This window comes from Alligator sinensis, unplaced genomic scaffold (genome assembly GCF_000455745.1).
Source record: "Alligator sinensis unplaced genomic scaffold, ASM45574v1 scaffold81_3, whole genome shotgun sequence".
In the NCBI taxonomy this organism is placed as follows: Eukaryota; Metazoa; Chordata; order Crocodylia; family Alligatoridae; genus Alligator; species Alligator sinensis.
In genome coordinates, this window is record NW_005842088.1 from 1,036,804 (window position 1) to 1,060,479 (window position 23,676).

The following is a 23,676-nucleotide window of genomic DNA, read 5'->3' on the forward strand; positions in this document are numbered from 1 at the left end:
CACCCAGCACTCTTCCCTGCCTATGCAGGGGGTCAGACTCGATGATCTCAAGCAAATCCCGGGACGTCTCAAGCAAATCCCGGGACGTCTCTCAAGCAAATCCCGGGACGTCATTCTCCCCCTGTACTCGGCCTTAGTGAGGCCGGAGCTGGAGTACTGTGTCCAGTTTTGGGCTCCACAATTCAAAAAGGATGTGGAGAAGCTTGAGAGAGTCCAGAGAAGAGCCACGCGCATGATCAGAGGTCAGGGAAGCAGACCCTACGATGACAGGCTGAGAGCCCTGGGGCTCTTTAGCCTGGAAAAGCGCAGGCTCAGGGGTGATCTGATGGCCAGCTACAAGTTTATCAGGGGTGACCACCAGTATCTGGGGGAACGTTTGTTCACCAGAGCGCCCCAAGGGATGACGAGGTCGAATGGTCACAAACTACTTCAAGATCGTTTCAGGCTGGACATAAGGAAGAACTTCTTTACTGTCCGAGCCCCCAAGGTCTGGAACAGCCTGCCACCGGAGGTGGTTCAAGCGCCTTCATTGAACACCTTCAAGATGAAACTGGATGCTTATCTTGCTGGGATCCTATGACCCCAGCTGACTTCCTGCCCTTTGGGCAGGGGGCTGGACTCGATGATCTTCCGAGGTCCCTTCCAGCCCTAATGTGTATGAAATCTATGATATGCCTCCTTAAATTTTGGCTATCGGTATCAGCCCCAAAAATCTCTATCAGTGCACCCTTATTTTTAGACTTTCTTTCTGATATGTCTGCAGTAATTATTTGCCTACGGTATTGACCTGGAAGGATGTGGGTAGTGGGGTCCCGAAGGGTTTGGTCCTTGGACTCTTCAGTGTCTTCATCAGTGACTTGGATGTGGTGTGAAGTGTATTCTGTCCAAATTTGCAGACAATACTAAATTGTGGGGTGAAGTGCACACTCTGGAGGGTAGGGAACGATTGCAGGCAGACCTGGACAGGTTAGAAAAGTGGGCAGTACACAACAGGATGTAGTACAACAAGGACAAATGCAGAGTGCTGCACCTAGGGTGCAAAAATATCCAGCACACCTACTGGCTGGGAAGTGAACCTCTCAGCAGCAAAGCACTCTCAGCAGCACAGAAGCAGAAAGAGATCTCGGAGTCGTAGTGGACTCCAAGATGAACATGAGTCGTCAGTGTGATGAAATCATAAGCAAAGCTAATCGTATTTTATCATGCATCAGCAGATGCATGACAAATAGATCCAAGGGGGTGATACTTCCCCTCTATGCGGCATTGGTCAGACCGCAGTTGAAGTACTGTGTCCAGCTTTGGGTGCTGTACTTCAAGAAGGATGTTGATAGACTCGAAAGGGTCCAGAGCGGGGCCATTCTTACAGTTAGGGGCTTACAGGACAGGCCCTGTGAGGAGAGACTGAGGGATCTGGACCTCTTCAGCCTCCGCAAGAGAAGGCTGAGAGGTGATCTTGTGGCCACCTCCAAATTCATTTGGGGGATGCAGCAAGGGATCAGAGATGCTTTGTTCACCAGGGCGCCTCTTGGGGTAACAAGGAACAGTGGTCACAACCTGACAGAGCAGATTTAGACTAGATATCAGGAAAAACTTCTTCACAGTACGGGTGGCCAAAATTTAGAATGGGCTTCCAAGGGAGGTGGTGCTCTCCCCTACCTTGGGGGTCTTTAAGAGAAGGCTGGATAGGCATCTGGCTGGGATCATCTGACCCCAGCACTCTTCCCTGCCTAGGCAGAGGGTCGGACTCGATGATCTGTTGAGGTCCCTTCCAACCCTAGCATCTATGAATCCTTGAAGAAGGGCACTTTTTGCCCAGAATCTTGTCTAACATCTCTCCTAATTATGTAATTATTCTAATAGGAGGCATCTCTTACTCTTAAAACAAAACAGAATAAAACAAAAATGTTTGTTCCTCTAGAAAATATGTTTGTGTTCTTGGGCGGATAAAATGCTTTCTTTAGTCTTGGAGTTTTGTAGTCGTGAATTTTATTTCTTCTGTTCTGTATTTGAAATTTATTAACACAGTGAATTCAGAGAAAAATAAATAATAATGGAAGAGAACACAATTGAATCTCATTAAAATAATGTTGTCCTTTCTCCTCCCTCTCTGTCTCCTAGATTATCCAAATGGCATACGGCTCACGTCAGCTGTTCCAGGAGCAGATATCAAAGTACTAATAAATTTCAATGCACCCAATCCTCAGGACAGAAAGAAATTTACAGATGATTTGAGGGAGTCTATTGCAGAAGTCCAAGAAATGGAAAAGCACAGAATAGAGTGTAAGTACAAAGGTACATATAACAGGGCATTTTGAAGCTAATCAAAATTGATAAACATGTTTAATATATGTATGCAATCTGTTCTTATTTTCAAAGATGTTATAATTCTACATCTGTGCTTTTTATATTATTGTAGAGATAAAACAGTAATTTTAAAACTGGCAAGGATGGTTAACTGGTAATTAGTGTATTAGGTAATGATAGTAGGAACCTTAACCACCCACAAAAATGATTAATAAGGAGAGGTAATTAATTGTGTAAATTACAACTGTAAAGTTTAGATATATTTGAAGTGACCCTCTAAAACAGGACTTGCCTGTAAAATGTAAGTTTTACTGTATTTTTCTTAATACCAAGCTCCATTCTTTGAAAAGTATCATATTTTCTGCTGATCAGATAACTGTTGTCCAAGTAAACGGATTTTATTGACTCCTGCATGTCTGTTAAATACAGGATTTCAGACTAAACTTTTCCTTTCATCCATCCTTTATAATATTAATATAAGGCCACTGAGGCAGAGGCCAAGTGTATCTACATGTGCAGTTAATGCAGCATGATAAACTCTGGAGCACATTAAGCTGGAGTGAACTGCTCCCAGGCATAGTGTCTACACATGTGCCCAGGACAGCAGCAATTTGAGCCGGGGCAGAGCAGGCTGAGCTGACCAGGTCAATTTATGCCCCCAGTCACTGTCTACATGTGCGTTTCAGTACTATCCTATGGCTGAGTTCATTAGTTTACTATGCCCTAATACTGGCGCACATGTAGATGATGACGCTTTATTGTGGCACTAATTAGTCAACTCCTCAGTAAAGCACACGTGTAGATGCACCCTATGTGTTGTACAGTTACAAAACAAACTTTCATCAAAACTGAAGCTGTAATACTGATACAGCAAAAGCTATGTTAACTGGCACGTTACAAGCCGGCATGCTCTGTTAACCGGGAAAAGTGAAACCGGAAGTGCCCACCATGGCACTTCTGATTTTGCAGAGGCCCCGCAGCCTGGGGGAAAGCAGCCTGCGCTGCCAAGCCACCATGACCCGGGGGCATAGCAGGCTGTGCAGGTACCCCCTCCCTGTCCTTCGGGGCCCCGGGAGGGGCAGCAATGTGGCGGGAGGGGTGGCAACACCCCAGACGCAGCAGCACAAGCGGTGGCCCGAACAGTCTAAGATGCCTGTTTGGGCCGCTCGGTTATCCGGCATATTTTGTTATCTGGCACCCTCCATTCCCCATGGGTGCTGGATAACAAAGCTTTTACTGTATTTAGTTTGCCATGTGGTTGGCTCTGTCCTATTCTAATCAGTGACTATGAATTGTACAATTATTCTCTTTGTTTCAGCTGAGTTAGAAAAACAGAAGGGTGTGGTGCGTCCAAGCATGTCGCAGTGCTCCAGCCTGAAAAAAGAATCTGGCAATGGGACACTGAACAGAGCCTGTCTGGATGACAGCTATGCCACTGGAGAAGGACTGAAAAGGAGTGCACTCAGCAGCTCCCTTAGAGACCTCTCTGAAGCGGGTAAGCACCAGATTTATTCCTTGTTCTAGTGATCAACATGTGGAAGGTCGGGTGATGGATACATGTTAAAATTAGCCCAGTTGTAACTTGTGAAGAGGAGTAACATGGAAAGTTTAGACATGTTCTCTTTATAAGTTCTTTGTTTTATTGTTTTTCACTTTGATTTATTTTTCCTCCTCCTGTACCAAACAAACTCTATTTGAAAGTACCAAACTGTTGTAGCCTGCTATGTATACTTTTAAAGGAGAATGAAGACAGAGGAAAAATTGTAAGTGTATTGTAGAAAAAAATGGTTGACTTGTGCTAGGAGTAAGCTACTTAGTTTTCCTTTCTTTTTCTGTTTTGTCCCTCCTTCATAATGTAGACATAGAAAGAGAAGACTGAGGTCCCTGCTTCCAGTGTATCTTGTGCTTAAGTGTTCTTTTGTACTAAATTGATGAATGAAATTGAGTGAAGCCCTACTAAATTCTATCTAGAGCAATATAATTCAGTTTTACTGTGTGACTGATGCTATCTTATTATTGTTTTACTCACGATACAGATCCAAACCCTGGTTAAAGCTGTTTTATAAGGTAGCATTGTCCGAGTAATGCCAAAAGCCTTGTTGAGCTGAGCAGTCTTGACCCCAGGATCTATTGACTGCCATGGTTGTGACTTAAATCTGACCTGACCAGTAAAAGCGGGAAGGTCTAAATATGTCTGTAAAAATAGAGATGGAAAATATGGGTTGTGTCTCTCTATTTTTTTTTGTTTAATTGCTAACAGTTGTAAATTACTAGCAATTAGTACACCCATGTACTTTAGACTTCTGAGGGTTTCTTTTCACTCACGTGTTTAGAATTTTACATACACAGTTCCTATTATTGCTAATGAAATTGTGCCTGTAACACCATGCAGTCCTTGCAGAAGGTATTTGTAAGAGTAGTAGCAGAGGGATTTTAAAAAAATTACAAAAAATGTCTGCCTCTTCTACCTAATTGGATTTGTTTTTTTAACTGCTGTATGATTGATAGGGCACCCATACTTTTTAATACTGTATATATTTTAATAGTTGGCCACAGTTGTCTGTTTCTTTTGAAACCGAAGAAAAGGTTTTATCCGTGCTAGAATAATAAAATTCTTATAAACTGAAAATATAGGGTGTGTGTTCTGTATGTATGTAGGTGCATACAAATATATATGTATACACACACCACTATTTTACGAATAGTATTTACTCTTTGTTAAGATTATGATAGTCCTACACCCATGTGCCTCATTTAAAAGGCTTAGGGCCTGATCCAAAGTCTGCTTGAACTCTGTGAAAGTTGGTTGACTTCAGTGCGTTTTAACTCAAGCCTGTAGTTTTCATCATTAATAAGCCTTCAGTTCAAGGCTTAAGGATACCTTTATCATCTTTTGTTTTTGTTTTCTTTCATTACGTTCATCTAGAAGCAAAACAGCCAAATTATTGGATTTGGGAGTTTCATTAATATACAGACCAATATATGTGATTTAGCAGTTTCATCCCATAGGAATTTTCCATCCTACTCTTTAAAACATTGCCATGTTCTTAAATTCATTTAGAAGGTTATACACAATAAATTAGATGAATTCCTTTTGGTCATGAAAACATTTCATATTTCAACAATACGTGCCTTCCGTTGGCATGCTCATTACTGAAAGTAGTTTATTTCCATAGAAGAAAGAAGAAATCTTTTAAAGACTGGAGGGTTTATCAATTAATTTGTTAAACCCAACTAAACTTAATTTTAATATTTATCAGCTGAGAATTATGGAGAGTTTCTGTTTGGTTTTGTGCAGTGCAATTAACTTGAACTGATTTAGGTTAGTTAGTTACTATTTTCAGTCAATAGTTACGAACTAGTATAGTTACAAACTAGTATCTTTGTGATGCTTCAAGAATCACTGTAAGTACGGTTCCCAGTACCTTTCAAAAGGTTAGCTGGGTTGGGAGTTCACCCTGTTTCAATATGGTACAGATGATCCCCAGAAATTCAAAAGAAAAAGCTACCACTTCAGAAAGGTACTATGGTCTGACAATTGTATCACATCAGCATACTTACAAATAATTGCTGAAAGAAGAGTGCTTAATTTACTCATCCTTAATCTTCATCATTGAATTATCACTGCATGTAATATAGGAAAATTAAAAGACGGGTGCATGTATCCTGAGGGAGAGAGAGAGAGAGAGAGATTTGTACGTTTAGAAAATTGGAGTTGTGGAATGAATTTTTAAAGGGTTTCCCTAATTGCTTCTATGAAAATCAATTTTGCAGGAATTGCACAAGTTGGGGACAAAATTTCTTAATCACCATTGTAGAGGTATTTTTTAAAGCCCTTTGAAAATGTGGTTCAGTGAAAGAAAAAACAGATTGTCACAAGTATCTAAAGAAATTATACTTTGGAAAACAGATGATTTCCCCTTGCCAAAAGTCATTTTATGTATCACAAAAAAATGTAGTAAAGGAACATTTCTTTAAAATATATTTCCTGCTTGAAAAGGGTAACAAATGAATTGGATTCTCCAACCTAAAGAAATAAAGATTTTTTGAGTCCCAAAAGCCATTAAGTGGCTTGAAAAGCAATACTTCTCTACCCATCAGGCAAGCTATGTCTAATAATGACCAGGTAACTTCTGTTGCTGGCTGCTAACTACTTTTTCATTCATTTTTTTCCATGAAAACATATTTCCAAAATGGAGTAAAGGAAAGTTTGTTGTTTTTGTTGGGGGGGGGGGGGGGGGGGTGTTTTTTTAAATTTATTTTTTTTTTGTTTGGGGGGGGGGGGTGCGTGTGTTGTTTTAAAGTTCATATTGTATGATCCTTATCTTGTTCTCTCTGATCTGACATCTGTTTCCATGGACTGAAAAGCGGAAATGAGAACTGGCAGCTAGCTGCATTCAAAAACGTGAATGAGTTTAATGCTTTGTCATTTCTCGAGAATGAAATACATGACCATTTTTGTTGCATGTTTGCCCTAGAATTTAGAATTCCAAATTCGTGTGTGAACAAGTTAGACAGAAACTTAAATACCACTAGAAAAATACAGATATTTCAAACTCCATGAGAATTTTAGATAATTTCACTGCTTTCTTCCTTGATAATAGATGTACACCTGCGGATATAAAAGATGGAAACTATCACTATGCTAGTTGGTACTAAGGGAAAGAATAGTTTTGTGGTTAAATCCCCAAGAGTGGACATTAGGATTCCTGGGGTTTCTAATTCAGTATTTGCCACTGATTTCCTGGCTGACTTTAGGTGAAAGGCAGGGTACATACACACCTTAGACTAACTAAGGAAGATATATATGGAACGTAAGTGAACTTGAGTTTATGTCATCACATGCTGTGGAAGGACAGCAAAAAGCAGTGTATATACTGACCAATGTATATGCTGTCCTTTTCACAGCATCTGATGAAGTAAACTTGAGTTCATGAAAATTTATGCTCTACATAGCTTATTTAGTTAGTTTATAAGGTGTACATCTACCCTGCCTTCTATCTGACTTCAGACTAACATGGCTTAACGACCACTGTGATTTTAGGCAAGTCATTGAACGTCAGTGACAGTTGGCATGCCTTGCTTCCCTGGATGTCATCATATGGCCCATTTTTAACTATGTGGATTCAGATTAAAAGAAACCCAACATATGCTGAAGTAAATACTCTAAACATTGTACAAGGATTACTCACTCGCATATGGCCATTTCTGCACCAACCGCATTCCCCCTGCTAAACAGAGGAGTAAAGTTATTAACTTTTCCAGTGCAAGGGGAATTCAGGAAGGAGGATGTAATTAACAATTCTCAAATTTAACCAATATATTGAAGATAATGCTTCCATTTTGGAGAGTGCTGGGGGCTTTTTAATAATCATGACTTGGTCAAGACTTTAAGCGCTGGCCTCATCCAGAGCCAGTGTTAAAAAAGCATGTGCTCTGAACACCCTTCTTAATCCCTAGACGTAGTCAGTGACTTCAGATTAGGATTAAGGCACAGTAATGGGGTAGTGTTTGACAGTATAGACTGCCTGTATTTGTGCAGTTCCTGGTCTCTGGATAACTAGGTGGCTACAGGTTCCACTACCATGAGATGTTTATACACATGGTCTGGGAGTGGTGGCAGGGAGGGGGGAAGCGAGAGGCTGCACTTTAATTAGAGTGGCTCTTGGAGCCACTCTAATTAAAGCACCTGGAGCGTCATGTGTACCAGCGTCCTCGAACTGAAAAATGTCAGTGGCGGCACTTTAACTAAAGTCTGTCAAACAAGCTTGAGTTAAAATGGCCTGTCGCCATTTTTCAGCATAGGGATGCTGATACACATGATTCTGGAGTCTGCTGGAGCATGATAATTGCCACACTCAGCAGATGTGATTAACTGAGTAATTGCAGCGCATCGGAGCAGCCTTGCTGCATGTGTGTAGGCACCTAACTTGAACAACCTATTGAAGCCAGTACAATGACTCATTGTTTATTTGAAGGCTGATAAATTAGTTTCACTAAGAAAATAATTTGGATCTTTTTCTGGATTAATTTAGCCAAGAATCACAAACTGAATTTCAAGATGTTTCTTAGGTCTTGGTGTGCCTTTCATTGCTATACAGCAGATAGATCCAAGAAGTACAGTACAGTAAAGCCAAACTATGTAAAATTTCTTGTAACATGCTGCACACTATGTGATCCATGTCTGCAGGATGCTATGGATTTGTATTCATAACACCCTGAGAAATCTCACAGAATTTGCAGATCTGTTTGCATGGGATTCAAATTTCCAACTCTTTTCACTGTACTAAAATGTCCTTGTTCATGTCTTTGGGGGTATGCTATAGAAGTGTAATTTAACAATGCTACCCTATAAAGATCATGCAAGCTATCACAGTCCATTACTAACAAACAACAGTGGATTAATCTAGAGAAACAGAAGAGGATGAAAGAGCTGGAATTTAACTTTACAAAGGGAAAATCACAACTGATTGAACAGCCTTCAAAAATATTTAAAATAAAGAATATGCTGAGTAAAATTAGTCTTTACATTTGATACAGACCACCAGGTTTTATAACACTGCCATTAATAATCATTCTAGTGTTAAGTTTATGGATAACAGCTGAATAAGACCCTTCTTGCCTGGAATCATAATTTCCCTAAAATGCCTTTGAAGACCGCAGCTCAAAGAAATCATTTTAAGGTGGATGGAGCAGTTTTAATAACAAATTTTACACTTGCAGGGGAAGACCTTATAGGATCTAATTGTTTGTTTCTATTTCTAATCAATAGCAGTCTATGGCACATAGAGAACTTGCTTCACTTTGTTTTTAAGAAAGTAAACCTTTTCCCTTGGAAGAATTTACCAGTAGGCTCTTTATTCTAAAGTAGTAATTAGTGATATATAAGGATAATTATGTATGTTACAAATAGGATTTTACCATTTACTTCTGCTAGTAGTCCTTTCCTCACAATTTTCTAGGTTATGCATCTGTCCATCTTTCTCTGTCCATACATGCTACATTCTTCCCTATTCTGATTACTTTCACTCCTGCCTTACATTAAATGGGAGATATTAGGTATTTCTATTCTTCTTCAGGTGTCTGATTTTATTCTTATAGGTTCTTATTTGCCTATACCAGCCATCCACCTCCCCGCCAAATATTCACAATTAGGTAGGGAGATATTTATCTTCCACTAAAATGTGGCAAATCCAAGTGATTTGACTGTTGGAACAACCATTATAGATATGAATAGAACGAGAGCAAATTCACTGCTGACTGTGCACCAAGAATTCTAAGATAATCAAAACCAGTTTTCCCTGGTGGTATGCAATGCAGTGCAGTTAAGTTTTCAGTTGAGCTAAAAAGCCATAAAGTAAGTGCTACAAGAATTTTGGCAAACACCACTTCCAAGGGAATATCTCATTCTTAGAAACATAATCTGTGTAAAGGATTTATATTGAGATTTGCCAGTTGTTGCAAACAGTGGGAATTCAGGCAGAATGAGGGAGAAAAGGAGCATGTCACTTTCATCCCTATCCAATGCCCTTTGGACCAGTAATGATGGATTCTGAGGACAGCCATCTCACGCCCTACATAGGAGAGAGGTTTATTATAACATTAAGCCTTTAGAGGAAAGCTGCTGTATAACAAGGGAGAAACATAGGGAATGTATGTGATTTAAAGAGAAGTCTGGAGAATCTGACTGCCTTTCAAGGACATCGTCTTTATTTAACATCCCCCAACAGAACATTCTAATGTTTCCTAGCATATTGTTCAATGGGCTAAATTTTAAAAGATACATACATCCATTCTTTCTCTGTAGAAGATGGGAAGCCTACTTATTCAATCTGGGTGCTTAAGCCTGTATTTAAGCATCTAGTACTTAGGCACCAGTATGTAGGTTCTAAAGACTGATGAGGTCAAACTTGGGTTCTACGTGTAGGATTAGTTTTGGTAATTAGTTCTGGTAATTTGGGAAAATCAGGCTCAATTGGCAAAGCTGGAACTTCTTTATATCAGCCGTCATGCTTACAGATAATGCACTGCACAGCTAAACAAACCATATATAGCCATAATGTCAAGGAACATTTAAGTTTGATTGATTAAAAATTAAGTTTAGTTTTGTTTTTAATCATCATGAAAGAAGATTATATGAAATCCACTGGGGTTCAAAATAAAATATTTAAACAATGAAACAGATGCTCCTTCCCTTTCCCCTCCCAATTGAAATACAGGAACATACCTTTTTAACATTCGCTGTTTGCAGAAAGCTGTTCTACGAATGTTTCTGAGAATTTGTTTCTGTGAAATTGAGCAATTGGAAATCTTAGCCAGCAGCAAACATTGCAAGCCCATTACTAAAAATACATGTTAAAATATACATATTTTGAGAACTTTTTTAAACATTAGTAGCAATTTGACCAGATCTTTTATGTAGGGTACTTTCAGGTACAGAAACTTAATTTAACTAATGACGTTCAACTTTAAGTTTCTGCCCTAATCACTATTGTACCAGTCCAATGTACTTTTTAAAACTACTCCCCTGAGGCCCCTCTAGTTGCATTTAGAGGCTTCTATAGTAATTTAGGGAAATCAGTTATTTCTCACCCAGGTCTTGTCTCAGTCTCTAATCTATGGTATTGCATGTCCTGGGCAGGCAAGCGTGGGCGTCGCAGCAGTGCAGGATCGCTAGACAGCAATATGGAAGTAAGTAGGAAGCTCCTGATGTCTAGCTGGATGTGATGATGTGCATTTCAAACCTTTCTTTTATATACATATTTTTTTGCTCTTTTTCTTCTAACATATAACCTGCCTGCCTCAGATAAAATGCATGCCTAGGCTACTCACTTTGTATTATTCCAGCTTAAAAAACACCTATGGCTTGTTTTAGAGCAAACACCATTTTTGGTTTCAGCTAACCTTGTTCCCCCTGTTTCTGCGAGCATGGTTAAAAATGAATATTATGTGTCCTTTTGCCACCATTTCAGTCTGGTCCCAGCTTAAAGGCCCACTTTCTCTTTGTTACACAATACACTGTTCTTGCTGTTTGATATTTGGCTCAAACTTTTGACTTTCATGCTCAGCCATTCACATTGCTTATTTTCTAGTTAAATTGCTAAATGTATGCAGTCATGACACCATGGAATTGCACAGCAGGGCATGGGAGGAGAAAATGAATAAGACAGATGAATTCAATGTGGATTTCATGAGATTTCATTCATCTTCAAACCATTTATATATACTGTTCATGTCTTTGAATTCAGCTTGCAGATTTCTTTCTTTTTGTGTTTGCATTAGGTAGATTGCAGTTTAAATCTAGCATACTTTGTACAAGTACTGCTGTGTCCCAAATCTATCTTTTAAAAAGAAACCCCAAACATCTAAGAAGTAAAAAAAAAAAAGTCTAAATAAGTAGGAAATATTGAGCCCTAAGACAGAAGAACACCATCACATAGGACTCATAGTGCTAAGTTGTGTGACTATTCTTTCAATCTATCATAAAGTCATGGAGTTAGGTGTATGATTCAGTACAACCCTTCTCCATTGTGGTTTTCAGTAGCAGTAAATTACTTTTAATTACATTTTAAAAAAATTATGATGAGAGCTGAATGGTAAATCTAACATCTGTTATTGTGTGTTTAATTATTTCAGTTTAATTTTGTGTAGCTTTTTTGTTTTTTGTTGGTGGTTTTTATGTTAGGAAAATGTGACTGGTATTTTAAAATGCAGTTTTTCCCTTAAGAACACTCCCATGTGTTATGCCATCTGTCATATTTTTCTTATTTAAAGTGACAAGTTTCACAATAAAAGTATTAAGCAAAAAAACAGACAGTGGTTATTAATGTTTACAAACATTCCGAGAAGGGCTAGAATGCCTTGATTGTAGCTTAAAGACAGAAAATGGCATAGAGAGATTCACTTATAAGTCTTAATATAGTCAACCCAAGTGAGTACTTAAGGAAGATTTGATGAGTCAGTGTAAACTTTTTTCTTTTTAAACATATTTTAAGACTTTTTTTTTTAATTTTTATTTCTATTAATTTCTTTTTAGGGGTCCATCATTAGCAGTCCTCACATGCGCCGAAGAGCTACATCAACCCGAGAGTGTCCATCTCGCCCTCACCAGACTATGCCTAACTCTTCCTCACTCCTAGGTTCCTTATTTGGTAGTAAAAGGGGAAAACCACCTTCCCAAGGCCATCCACCATCTGGCTCATCACAGCAGCCTCAGCACCCTCCAGTAATCCCTCATCAGCAACATTCACAGCATCCTTCTGCCATGCATCACGCAGGGCCATCTGAGGGGCAGACGCAGGCACAAGTGCATACTCACCATTCACAGTACTGTCACATGCAGCAGAATCCTCCCCCTTATCATCACCATCACCACTATCACCCTCCACAGCATGTCCAGCACCCGCACCAGTACCACCATGTGCCACATTCTCAGCATTCTTCTTACATGCAGCACCCACACTCTCAACATACCCATCCTGTGCACCCCGCATTGCCCCCCCCTCACCCAGGGCACTCTTCTCATGCCCCGCACACTCAGCATCACCATGGACAGCCAGCTCCTTCCTCCACTTCAACCAGCACTAAGCCCAAACACAGTGGCATCAGCACAATAGTCTAGAACACACTGACCCTTTTAATAACTGTAGTTTTAAAACACAGTTATAAAGGCACTTACAGGAAGCAGCAAATAAACTGTCAATTTTTACCCAGCCAAACAGTTTAATTGACTTTTGTGAGCTTAAAGCCTTGCTCTTACTAAATAAAACCCTTCAAATTAGTGTGATCGACATTAGTTTGACTTATCTACTTGGTAGAGGCTGGCCTTCTGGCCCATCCTTATCTTCAGTTGCCTTGAAAACCTGCTGCTTGCTGAACACTAGTAAAGCTACTTTTTCCACTGAATCCTTGACAATTTTACATGCATAATAAAAACTTAACCTATAAAAAAATACAGGAAATTTTGATTCAGAACCAAGTGTTGCATTCTTGCTCTTTTATTGTCACTGGGCAAAAAAATAAGTAGACCTGATATGGTTGATGAAAGTACGTAAGTAAACTTTATATAATATAAATATATACATATAAATATATATACACACACACACACACACACACAGATGCTGTATAGTTAACATTTGTGCTTGGAAAGATTTTTTTTCAGTCCACAAAACTAGCAATATAGACTTTACAAGGAACTCCACTTACTTGATAGGACAGTACAATAGGTGAATAGTATATGAAAGAGTAGACCAAAAACTTAAAATGCTAGAAACAAAATTCAAACATTTCAGTATTTTCATTGAAAAGTCTTCTGGACTTACTAAGATCTCTAAGCAATCATTACTAAATGTGCCAAGTAACATAGCATTTAACTGTTGTAGTCAAATATTGCTTTGTACAAATCCTTATTTTACTAACATGATAATATCATACGTAATCAGTATTATAACTGCTCTGCTGTTTCAGGTAAGCAAACTAGTTAAGATGCAGTAACTATACAGTAGCAGCATGGGATAATCATTCATCAGTGGTTATCTCAAAGCATTGGTTACACAAGTTCTTAGACACTTTAAAGGCTGTGATAACTGTGAATTTACATGATCCACATTTCTTTTTTTTAATGCATATGATTTAATGGACACATATGAAGAGTTGTATGAAAGGTGCATGCATACACTGCAAAAACATTCATCTCAAACATAAAAACTACAGACATCCATCCTTCAGCCTCTTCATTTCCTGTTTACCATAATATCTCATTTTTCCCAGTTAAAATTAATTCTAGTTTAAGTGTTTCTAGATAGAGCTGCTTTGAAACTTGAAAGTTTATTTAGTATAGTTTTTATTGTAATTCCATGTAGCCATGTGCTAGCAAAGAAGTGGTTTCACCATTTTTATTCATCACATCTGTTAGTTTCCAAGTACACAGCACTCAGCAGGCTGAGTTTATACTCAAACCTTTACTGTCATAGTCCAGATAGTTGCAAGACATCACATGAAATCCAGCTGTGCTGTTGTTGCTTATGTGTTGTAATCAAACCATTTGCAAATTTGAGATTTTTGTATCCCCAAATCCTGTACAAAATTATACATGGTGCGTACTTTGTAGTTTCAGCATTTGAGCCACTGCAAGGATTTTGCACCTAAACGATAGAAACAAAGGAACCATAACCGCAAAGCTGTACCAGCCAAAATGCAAACCTTGAAGAGGACAAAAATAAAGTTCCAATATGAGATGGGTTTAAAAAAAAAAAGAAGAAGAATCAAAACTCTCTGTCTTGTTTAAACAATAATAATTTACTGGAGCATTGTGTGAGGGAGGAATACTGGGACAATGAGAACAAAAAAGGGTGAACTTTCCATGTTGGGTTACTCTTTTGTCTTTTAACTTTTGTTTTTTTATTCCCCACTCCTTTTCATACCATTGATATCATAATACCAGCAAAACTGCAACCTGAGCACTTTGTTAATCTCCATAGAGAGCAAATACAGCAATCTAGAGTTTAGCCTTTTGTTTAATTCTGTCCTTGTTTATTTCCCACATGTGCAATATCTTTTTTCCTCCTGCTCCTTCTCCTATAAATTAATCTTATTATGAAAGAAACAAGTCTTTTTTATCATCATTCATGCTATCCTAAATTCTGCGGCTTACCTTAAAATGGCTCATCTAGCCCCCTAAGGCTCTGTTCTTTGCAGTTTAAAAATACTGTTCTTATAAGGGAAAGTAGAACTGTCTGCATGTCATCTAATGTTTAATAGTGTGAGGCTACACTCTACATATTGTATATTTGCAAAATATATCAGTGTTACTGTTGATATTTAGTTGAAGTAAAGTGATAACATATTTAAATATGTAGGCTTTTCTTCATACCTTTGTACCAATAGTAGAGTCTAAATGTAATTTATAGGTTGTTCCAGAAAAGATAAAGATTCCATTTGGGTACAAAAGTTTTCTTTCTGAAACTGTATCTTATTATTAAAATGGGGTGAAAACATTCCTCTCAATTGCATGCTATATATTCTGTACATGTTCTAGATATAAACATACTGGCAGTAGTGGAAATCCTGCATCCTGAACAAGTGCAGAATATGGAACAGATCTGTTATGCCATAGAAAGTACAGTTTAGCCCCAAGACCCAAATATTTCAGATGTATTTTTGTTTTGTTTTGTGTTTCCAAGTAAGCCTTTGGTATAGTGTAGTTTTACTTTGTACGCCACATATTAAGCCATGTTCACTGATTTTTTTTTTCCTGTATAATTGACTGAATGTGCAAAAATTGTCACAAATCTTGTGCATGTAACAAACCATCCACACATTTTCATACACATACAGAAAAAGGGTGCTGCCTTCTCAGAGGTGCACTAGGTTGCACATGCAAAGTCAGAAAGTGTCTTAAAACTAGCTAAAAAATCTAGTCCTTTGAAAACACAATCTTTAGAAACTTTCTTATAGTTAAGTCAATGATCAGAGATACAGTGGACTCACTATTCCTTGTTTGGAAGTAATTATTTCTAAGAAACAACTATGTCTTGGTGTTAGCATAAGTCTTTAAGAGCTTTGCTGCTCGTCTAGGGGAGCAGTCTAGCCGGTCAGAATACACCATAGATTAACATTTGCTTAGAACACAGTAGATCACTCCTAGAAGAGGGAGGTGCCAATATGTTGATCTTGTTTCCTATTGGAGAAAACGATTTTTTCTAGCCTGCAGGCAGGGGTAGAATGGAAGGATTTTTGTCATATTTCCTTATTGATTAAAAATCAGCACAAAACACTGTAGAGGGACCATGTTTCTCTGTTCCAATAAATAATGTGGCTAAGTAATGTCAAAGTGAAAGAATTAAAAGGAAAACTGAAGAATGCAGATTGCAAAAAAATCTTTTCTGGGACAACAGTCAAATATGTATTTTTTTTAATTTTTTAAGTTAAAAATAAAATGTACAACAGTGTAAAAAAAGCTCATTCTAATATAATGTACATGTCTTGTATTGCTAAAAAAGTCTTCAAACATACAGTGTAGAATGATTTTCCCATCATGTACTGCATGCAGCAGAAGCCTCTTGTTTCTTGATAAAATGAGCTGAAAGATGGTCAGCAGATATTTAAACAATGAATCTCTAGATGTTGACTTGCTGTTTCATATGAAGCTGTGTGTTTTCTGCAGTTAAGCATGCATTTTGCTGTTTCCGTTGTAAAATATCATCACACTTCTTGCCTGCAAAATGAGTTATTGTGTATATATTTAAAACAAACATGGAACCAATAACAAGATTAAACTGGGTGAGGGGGGAGGGTGGTGGGAATGGGACCAAGTAGGGGGAATAGATAATTCTCTAAATTGTATATAGTGTGTAAATTAGTATTACTTATAAGTCTGCAGTCACTTTGAGGTTACCTACAGCACCTGTCTCCTGCTAGGAACTTTAATTCAGCTTTGAGTTGTATTAAACTGTTAGCATTAGGTCTTGAATGCAGACTGTTAAAGACTTCAAGAAACACCATGCTCACAAGAAACTTCTGTTCTGGGGAGGCTCAAGACCCATTTTGTAACTGGAGAAGAGAGGAGTGCTTTCATTTTAATATGCATTCTGTTTGTAAGTAGTAGCAGACCTTATTGATGTAAAACTCTAACTGTGATCATGTGGAGAAATTAAATAAATCATTTAAAACTCTCTCTGTTTCCCACTTTTGTGCAGTGCAAGAACTTTGGTTTTGTAGACTGGAAATAGAGGGTTGGTGTTTGATCTCCATTTTTTAATGGAAGCTAAATTGAGGGGAACTGCAATTTTGTTCTAATGATTCTGGACACACCATTAAAGATTTATTTTTTGTGTTACTGTAAGTGAATGCAGTCTAGTAAGGAAGTTAAGGGGAGGTATGACTGACCTGAGCTTGACAGAGTGAGGCAGGACAAATTAAGAAAGTTTTTTTTGCGTGGCACACCCAAAACCTTTCAAACCTGTTCTATAGGAACCCAGTCCTGAAACTTCATCTTAACATGACAAAAAGTGTGGTGCCTTTGGGATGTAGTCAGCTGGGTGCTATATTTAGGTCAGCTGTGTGGCAATTTCTTTATTGCCAACATTGTTTATTATGTTTGTCACTTTTAAAATCTTACCTCTTGTGACTCCTGCTTCGCTTAAGGTCTGATTGACAACTCACTGAAGTTAATGGGAATCTTTTTTTCTTTAACTTAAATATTTTTTCTAGTCTGACTCCCTGAATAATATGGGCCATAGGACTTTCCTGAATTCATTTGTGTTTCAACTTCATTAGCTATAGTTAGGCAAAACCTGGGACAGGGAGACAGCTAAGAAACTAACTGGTTCAGAGAGGCACGAGCTTTTGAAGACAACAATCTATTTTGTCAAATACTGCTGTTTGAAACAGTCTCTAATGGTGCCTGTGCATGTGCTCCAACGCATTTGAATGAGAACGTGTCGGAGCTGACTCGGTTAATTGAGTCTGCTGGAGTGTTCTAACTAGAATGCTCCAGCGTGTCTCACCAGCACATGAATTAAGCATCCTGCATTTCAAAAAGGATGCAGGGGTGCTTTTAAAACTCATTGACTGAGCTTTAGTTAGTGTCCCTGCAGCCATCTTGAAATGTGGGACGCTTAATACATGTGACACTGCAGAGTTTAACTAGAGTGGCTGTCTGGGAAGCCCTCTAATTAAACGTCCCACCGCCTCCCCTAGAGCACACGTATAGACACCCTTTGATGCCACCCTGTACTACTTTCTGCCTGGCATAAGACAAACACAACTAACCACCTCAATAGCTATGGAAAAAATAGAACATACCTTTTTCTTTAAAATCCAGTCCTGATTTTAAAATTTCCTGTGGAGAATGTACCATAATTTTTAGTAAGTTGTTCCCACGGTGATGTATCCTGTTAAAATATCTTTTTTCTAACCTGAATTTGTTAGCTTCAACTTCCAGCCATTGTATCTGGCTCTGCCCCAGCTGAATAGAAGAGCTCTTTGTTACCAAATTTCTGCTCCCTATGTAGATACTTACACACTGGGATCAGGTCACTCCTTTGCTTTCTCTTTGATAAATTCTTTGGTCTTTCACTGTTCACTATTTCAGTTTATTCATTGAATCATTCTTGTGGCTGCTCTCTGAATTTGCTCCAGTTGCTGAAGTATGGACACAAGAATTGGAATCAGTGCACCAGGAGTACTCATACAAGTAGGGTGACCATGCATCTGGGTTTGGCTGGGACAGTCCTGGATTTCATGGGCCTGTCCCAGCTGATCGGTGAAGATTAAAAGGAGCATCCCAGAATCACAGGGCCGCAGGGCACAGTCTAGTGGGGAAGTGAGCAACACAGTGGAGCAGGAAGATGGACAGGCAGGCACCACTGCTGCCCACCTGCCTGGCACACCATGCTGCTCTGCCTCTGCCTGCAGTAGCACTGCTGACTTGTTGGATGGCGGGAAGTAGTGTTCCAGATTTCCTGTTGTCCCATTTGGTCAACCTACATATAAGGATCATCTTCTTTCTGTCCCATTGGTAATATAACTCTTATTCAGTATTTCTGCTTATGCATCCAAAATCTGCACTAGGCTTTTTGGCCACATCACACTGGTAGCTCATGTTTAACTGATCATCTGCCATGATCCTCAAGTCCTGTTCAGAGTTGCTGTGTCCAGCAGAACCTGTGAGTATAACTCAGTATTCAGATCAGGCTTGGAGAGCAGATGCAGCCTGCTCTGAGTAGCCATTGGTTAACCCTTTACTGCCCTTTGTGAATAAATGCTCCTGGGCAGTCATTCACATGTGCAGGGAAGCAGGAGCAGGTTTGCTGCTAGTGGCAATGAACTGTCCTGCTTCCTGGGGCCCTGCAGTAGGCCCCTGCTGCCACCAGGGGGGGTCTAGGCTCTAGGGAGCACTGGGTCAGGGGCCAAGACTTACCCACCCCTGTGGCTCTTCCCAAGCCTTGTGCCTTGATCACCCAATTGGGACGTGGGGCTGGGACCTGCCCCTGACTGGGACAGTTCCCAGTCCCTACTCCATGATTGCAGTGGGGCTGCTCCTTGCTCAGCTCCATGATTGCAGACCTGGGCAGGGAACAGGCTCCCCAGCCCCTGCCAGCAGGAAGCTCCCAGCACTGGTCCCACAACAGCAGAGTGCTTGCTCGACACTCTTGGGGATGGGGCTAGGAGATAAGGATCTCCCAGTGCCAGCCCCACAGTCAGGGAGCTGGCACTGGGAGATAAGGACCTCCCAGCCCTCGCCCTGTAATCTCCGAGCTGGGGGCTTGGACCTCCCTGCTGCTGGGGCAAGGAGACATAGTCCCCGCCTCCTCCCCCCCAGGCTCTGGTGGTGGAGCCTGTCCCAGCAGCAGGTAACTCCTGGGAGCAGGGAGCAATTTCTTGCCCCCTGGTGGCTGGCTGACCAGGAACAGACTTGCTCCCAGTCAGGCAAAAACATGAGATTTACTGTGCGGTAAGTGTGTGCACATGTAGATGCACACACTTACTGCATAGTAAACTACGCTACTGCACAGTAAAATGATGCTGTTAGTCTTCTTGGCAACAAGGACACACTGTTGGTTCATATTCAGCTTATTGTCCTTTGTAACCTTCAGGTCTTTTTCTGCTGAGCTGCTGCTTAGCCAGTTGGTCCTAATCCTGTAGTGTATTGGATTCTTCCATCCTAACTGCAGGACTTTGCACTTGTCCTTGTTGAACCTCATGAGATTTCTTTTGTCAGTCTTCCAATTTGTCTAGGTCATTCTGAATCCTAGCCCTACCCTCTAGCATATCTACTACTCCCCAGAACTTGGTATCATCTGAGAACTTGTGGAAGGTGCACTCCATTCCATCTTTAAGATAATTAATGAAGATATTGAACAAAATCAGCTCCAGGACCAATCCCTGGGGCACTGCACTTGATACCAGCTGACAACTAGACAGCTGATCACTACCCATTGAGCCCAACCATCCAGTCAGCTTTCTATCCACCTTAAAATCCATTCATCCAACCCGTACTTCCTTAGCTTGCTTGCAAGTATGCTGTGGGAGACTGTATCAAAATCCTTGCTTAAGTCAAGGTATATCATGTCCACTGCTTTCACCACACCCACAGAACCAGTCATTTCATCATAGAAGGCAATCACGTTGTTCAGGCATGACTTGCTGACTTTCTGATCACTTGCTTCTCCTCCAAGTGCTTAGAAATGGATTCCTTGAGGACCTGCTCCATGATTTTTCTGGGGAGTGAGGTGAAGCTGACTAGCCTGTAGATCCCTGGATGCTCCTTCTTCTCTTTCTTAAAAATAGGCACTACATTTGCTCTTTTCCAATCATCCAGGACCGTCCCCAATTGCCACAAGTTTTTAAAGATAGTGGCCAGCAGCTGTGTAATCACATCAGCCAACTCCCTCAGCACTAGGGCTATGCAAAGCTTCAGTCCCTGATTTGATTCGGCAGAGATTTGGCCCAATTCGGTGGCCAAATCTCTGAACCGAATTAGAGGACTCTTTAATCTCTCTAAATTGAATTGTAACCCTCCGAATCTATTCAAAGAGATTCGGAAAGATTTGGCAATTCGGACATAGAGACAGCTTTAAATGTTTTTTTTACATACCTCTAGGTAGCAGGGGCTCATGAATGCTGTGATGCTGAGGCACATGGAGTGTCCCACAGAAGCATGAGGGGCTCCCCAGTGCACTTGGCAGCAGACCCGGAAGTGGACCAGAAGCACTTCTGGTCCACTTCCGGGTCTGCTGGGGAGCGCACCGGGGGGGTCCCCCTGCACCCCAGGATTGGTGACTGGTGCCTCCTGGGTCTGGGGGGGCACCTGGGGTCCCCCTGAAGCCAATCGCCAAGGAAGGAGGGCACAGGGGGGCCCCCCAGCGCTTTCCCTGACAGACCTGGAAGCGGACCAGAACTGCTTCTGGTCCACTTCTGGGTTTGTCACCGAGCACGTGGGAGCCCCCCGCCGTACTCCTGTGGGATGCTTCATGCACCCCAGCATTGCAGCAATCATAAGCCACCTCAAGGTATGTAGAAAAATGTTTCAAGGCTGTGTCTGTGTTTGAATCACTGATTCTCCAAATTGGCGTCGAATCTTCACATTTGGATTCAGCTGAATTGAATCAGGGACAGTGATCCAAATCAACTAATCGAATCATTGTCCCTGATTTGGGCTGGATCCGAATCAAATAGGGCCCGTTTGCACACCCTTACTCAGCACCGTTGGATGCATTGCATCCAGCCCTATGGACTTGTATACATCCAGTTTTTCTAAATAGTCCCTAACCTGTTCTTTCACCACTGAGAGCTTCTCACCTTCTCCCCAAACTGTGCTGCCCAGTGCAGTAGTCTGGGAGCTGACGTTGCCTATGAAGACCAGTTAAATCCTGGTTGGTTGACTGTAGGGTCAGAGATAATGTGATGATTGATTGGTGTTTGTGCTGACCATTCTTCATGCCATTGAGTAAGTAAGGAAAAGCCAGAGGGTTCTGAAAGGGCAGACCATATTGGACATCCTGAGGGGGGCCGAGCTAATGTAGGGTGGAATATGTCCCAATGCACTAGCAGCATAGGATTATCATGGAGTCTGGCTAGTATGTTTGCTATGGCATTTATGCAGCAGAAATGAGGGGGAGCAATGTTACTGGGGACTGGTAACCATGGAAGTAGAGTGGGGTGCATTGTGCCTGACACAAGATGCATGTCTCCATCAGGTGCAAGTTCCAAATTTGATAAGTCAAGAGCTTGGGAAGCAAAGGTACTGTCATCAGCATAAACAATTTTTCATGAACCAGTTGCAGGCAGGTCATTAATGTACAGGTTCAAAAGGAGAGGTGCAGTACTGATCCCTGAGGGAGGCCATTGGTTTGATGTCTCCAAGAGCTAGTTTTGTTGGCCCAATGGACTTTAAAGCACTGACCATGTGGTAATAATTCAACTAGGCAAGTGACCCAGTGTGGTAGAATTCCTGATATTTTTGCCAGATATTGTCATATGCTGCTGTTAAATCAAGGAAAACAACATCAGTCTTCAGGTTTTTCTGAAAGCCATTTTCAAGGAACATAGTTAAGGCTAAAACTTGATTACAAGTACTCCAACCATGGTGGAATCCAGCTTGGTCTGGGCTTAGGGCAGAATCAATTACTGGAGAAATACAATGCAGAACTAGTCTCTCGAGCATCTTGTAGCAGACACTCAGGAGGGAGATTGGTCGGTAGCTTGCTGCTGATTGTAGGTCTTTGCCAGGCTTGGGTAGGCCAATGATTTTTGCTTGGCGCCATGCAGATGGAATTTGTCCTGCATGCATAATATGGTTGAAGAAGAGTAGAAGCCAGTTATAAGCTTGAGGACCAAGATATTCAGAAACTCTGGGTGCACGTTGTCATAGCCTGTTGCAGTGTGAGATTTTAATTTGCACAGCACAGAGTCGAGTTCTGTTGATGAAAAGGTTTGTGGATGATCTTGGTTTTGAACATTTCAAGGGAATGACGCCATTCTTCACATATTCTTTGCTCAAAATCCTTGTTGTTATGGGGGGACTCTTGCAGCTTTCAGAAGGTAGCTGGCAATGGCGTTGGTGTTACCAGATTTGCCCATTACTCTGGGCCGTGCTCATTTATTAGGGACACGTTTCTAGGGTCTTGGTAATTCTATCAATGTGCTGCTTGTGTTACTTGTGTTTCTATACAGAGCTGTATATCTCCCTTCTGCAAGTCCTCACCCCCAGTGGAGCGATCTTGCAGGACTCGGGTTCAATGGGGCTGGGTTCCTCCAGTCACCAAATCAGTCATACACACAAACACACACAGATTAATGTAACACACCTGACCCGGCCGGGTCGATCAGCATGGACAGACTGACACCCTCATATGCCAAGAATCAGTTCATCAGAGCAACAATACACTGCAGTCGGACACAAGCACACAGGTAAACAGAATCCCTCTGAATCCGGCTGGGTGTCCAGCTGACACCATCATGGGCCAGCATTCAGTTCATTAGGACACGTCTGAGTCAAACTGGGTCAATCAGCCTGTACAAGCTGATCCCCTTGTGTGTTTCAAACTCAGCACGTCCCAATCTTTAGCCTCTTGATGAGCAGACCCCACAGTATTTTTGGGCTTCACAAGGATCTTTAGCTTAGGTAAAAGAAGCGTTGCTGCAGAGCAAGTGGGGAAGGAGAAGTAGAGAAGGAAAAATATACTCAGTTACTACCAGTTTGACTATAAAAGTTATTTATTGCTAAGTATATGAAATATATAATGATACTAATAGTAATAGACATGCAAAGGAAAACAAACACAAACAATTACAATACTACCCTGGTTTCACTAAGTATTTGGGGAAACTTAGCTCAAGCTTAACTAATACAGTTCAGGTTCAGAA

At 40.6% G+C, this 23,676-nt stretch overlaps 1 protein-coding gene across 4 annotated transcripts in view; it reads left to right on the forward strand.

Annotated features, from left to right (window-relative positions):
• The window catches only part of IQSEC1 (IQ motif and Sec7 domain 1), an 82,280-nt gene extending 65,301 nt beyond the window's left edge, over positions 1–16,979 (forward strand). Inside the window, exons 10-13 of one of the 4 annotated variants that reach the window (XM_025204532.1) lie at positions 2,119–2,292; positions 3,623–3,799; positions 10,946–10,995; positions 12,341–16,979. In XM_025204532.1, coding sequence (XP_025060317.1) covers positions 2,119–2,292; positions 3,623–3,799; positions 10,946–10,995; positions 12,341–12,925 — 986 coding nt within the window. In that variant the 3' untranslated portion in view covers positions 12,926–16,979. Of the gene's footprint in view, positions 1–2,118; positions 2,293–3,622; positions 3,800–4,163; positions 6,528–10,945; positions 10,996–12,340 lie in introns of those variants that run through there. The other 3 variants (XM_006023885.3, XM_025204534.1, XM_025204533.1) reach the window with 3 other exon arrangements.
• Positions 16,980–23,676: the final 6,697 nt, after the last annotated feature.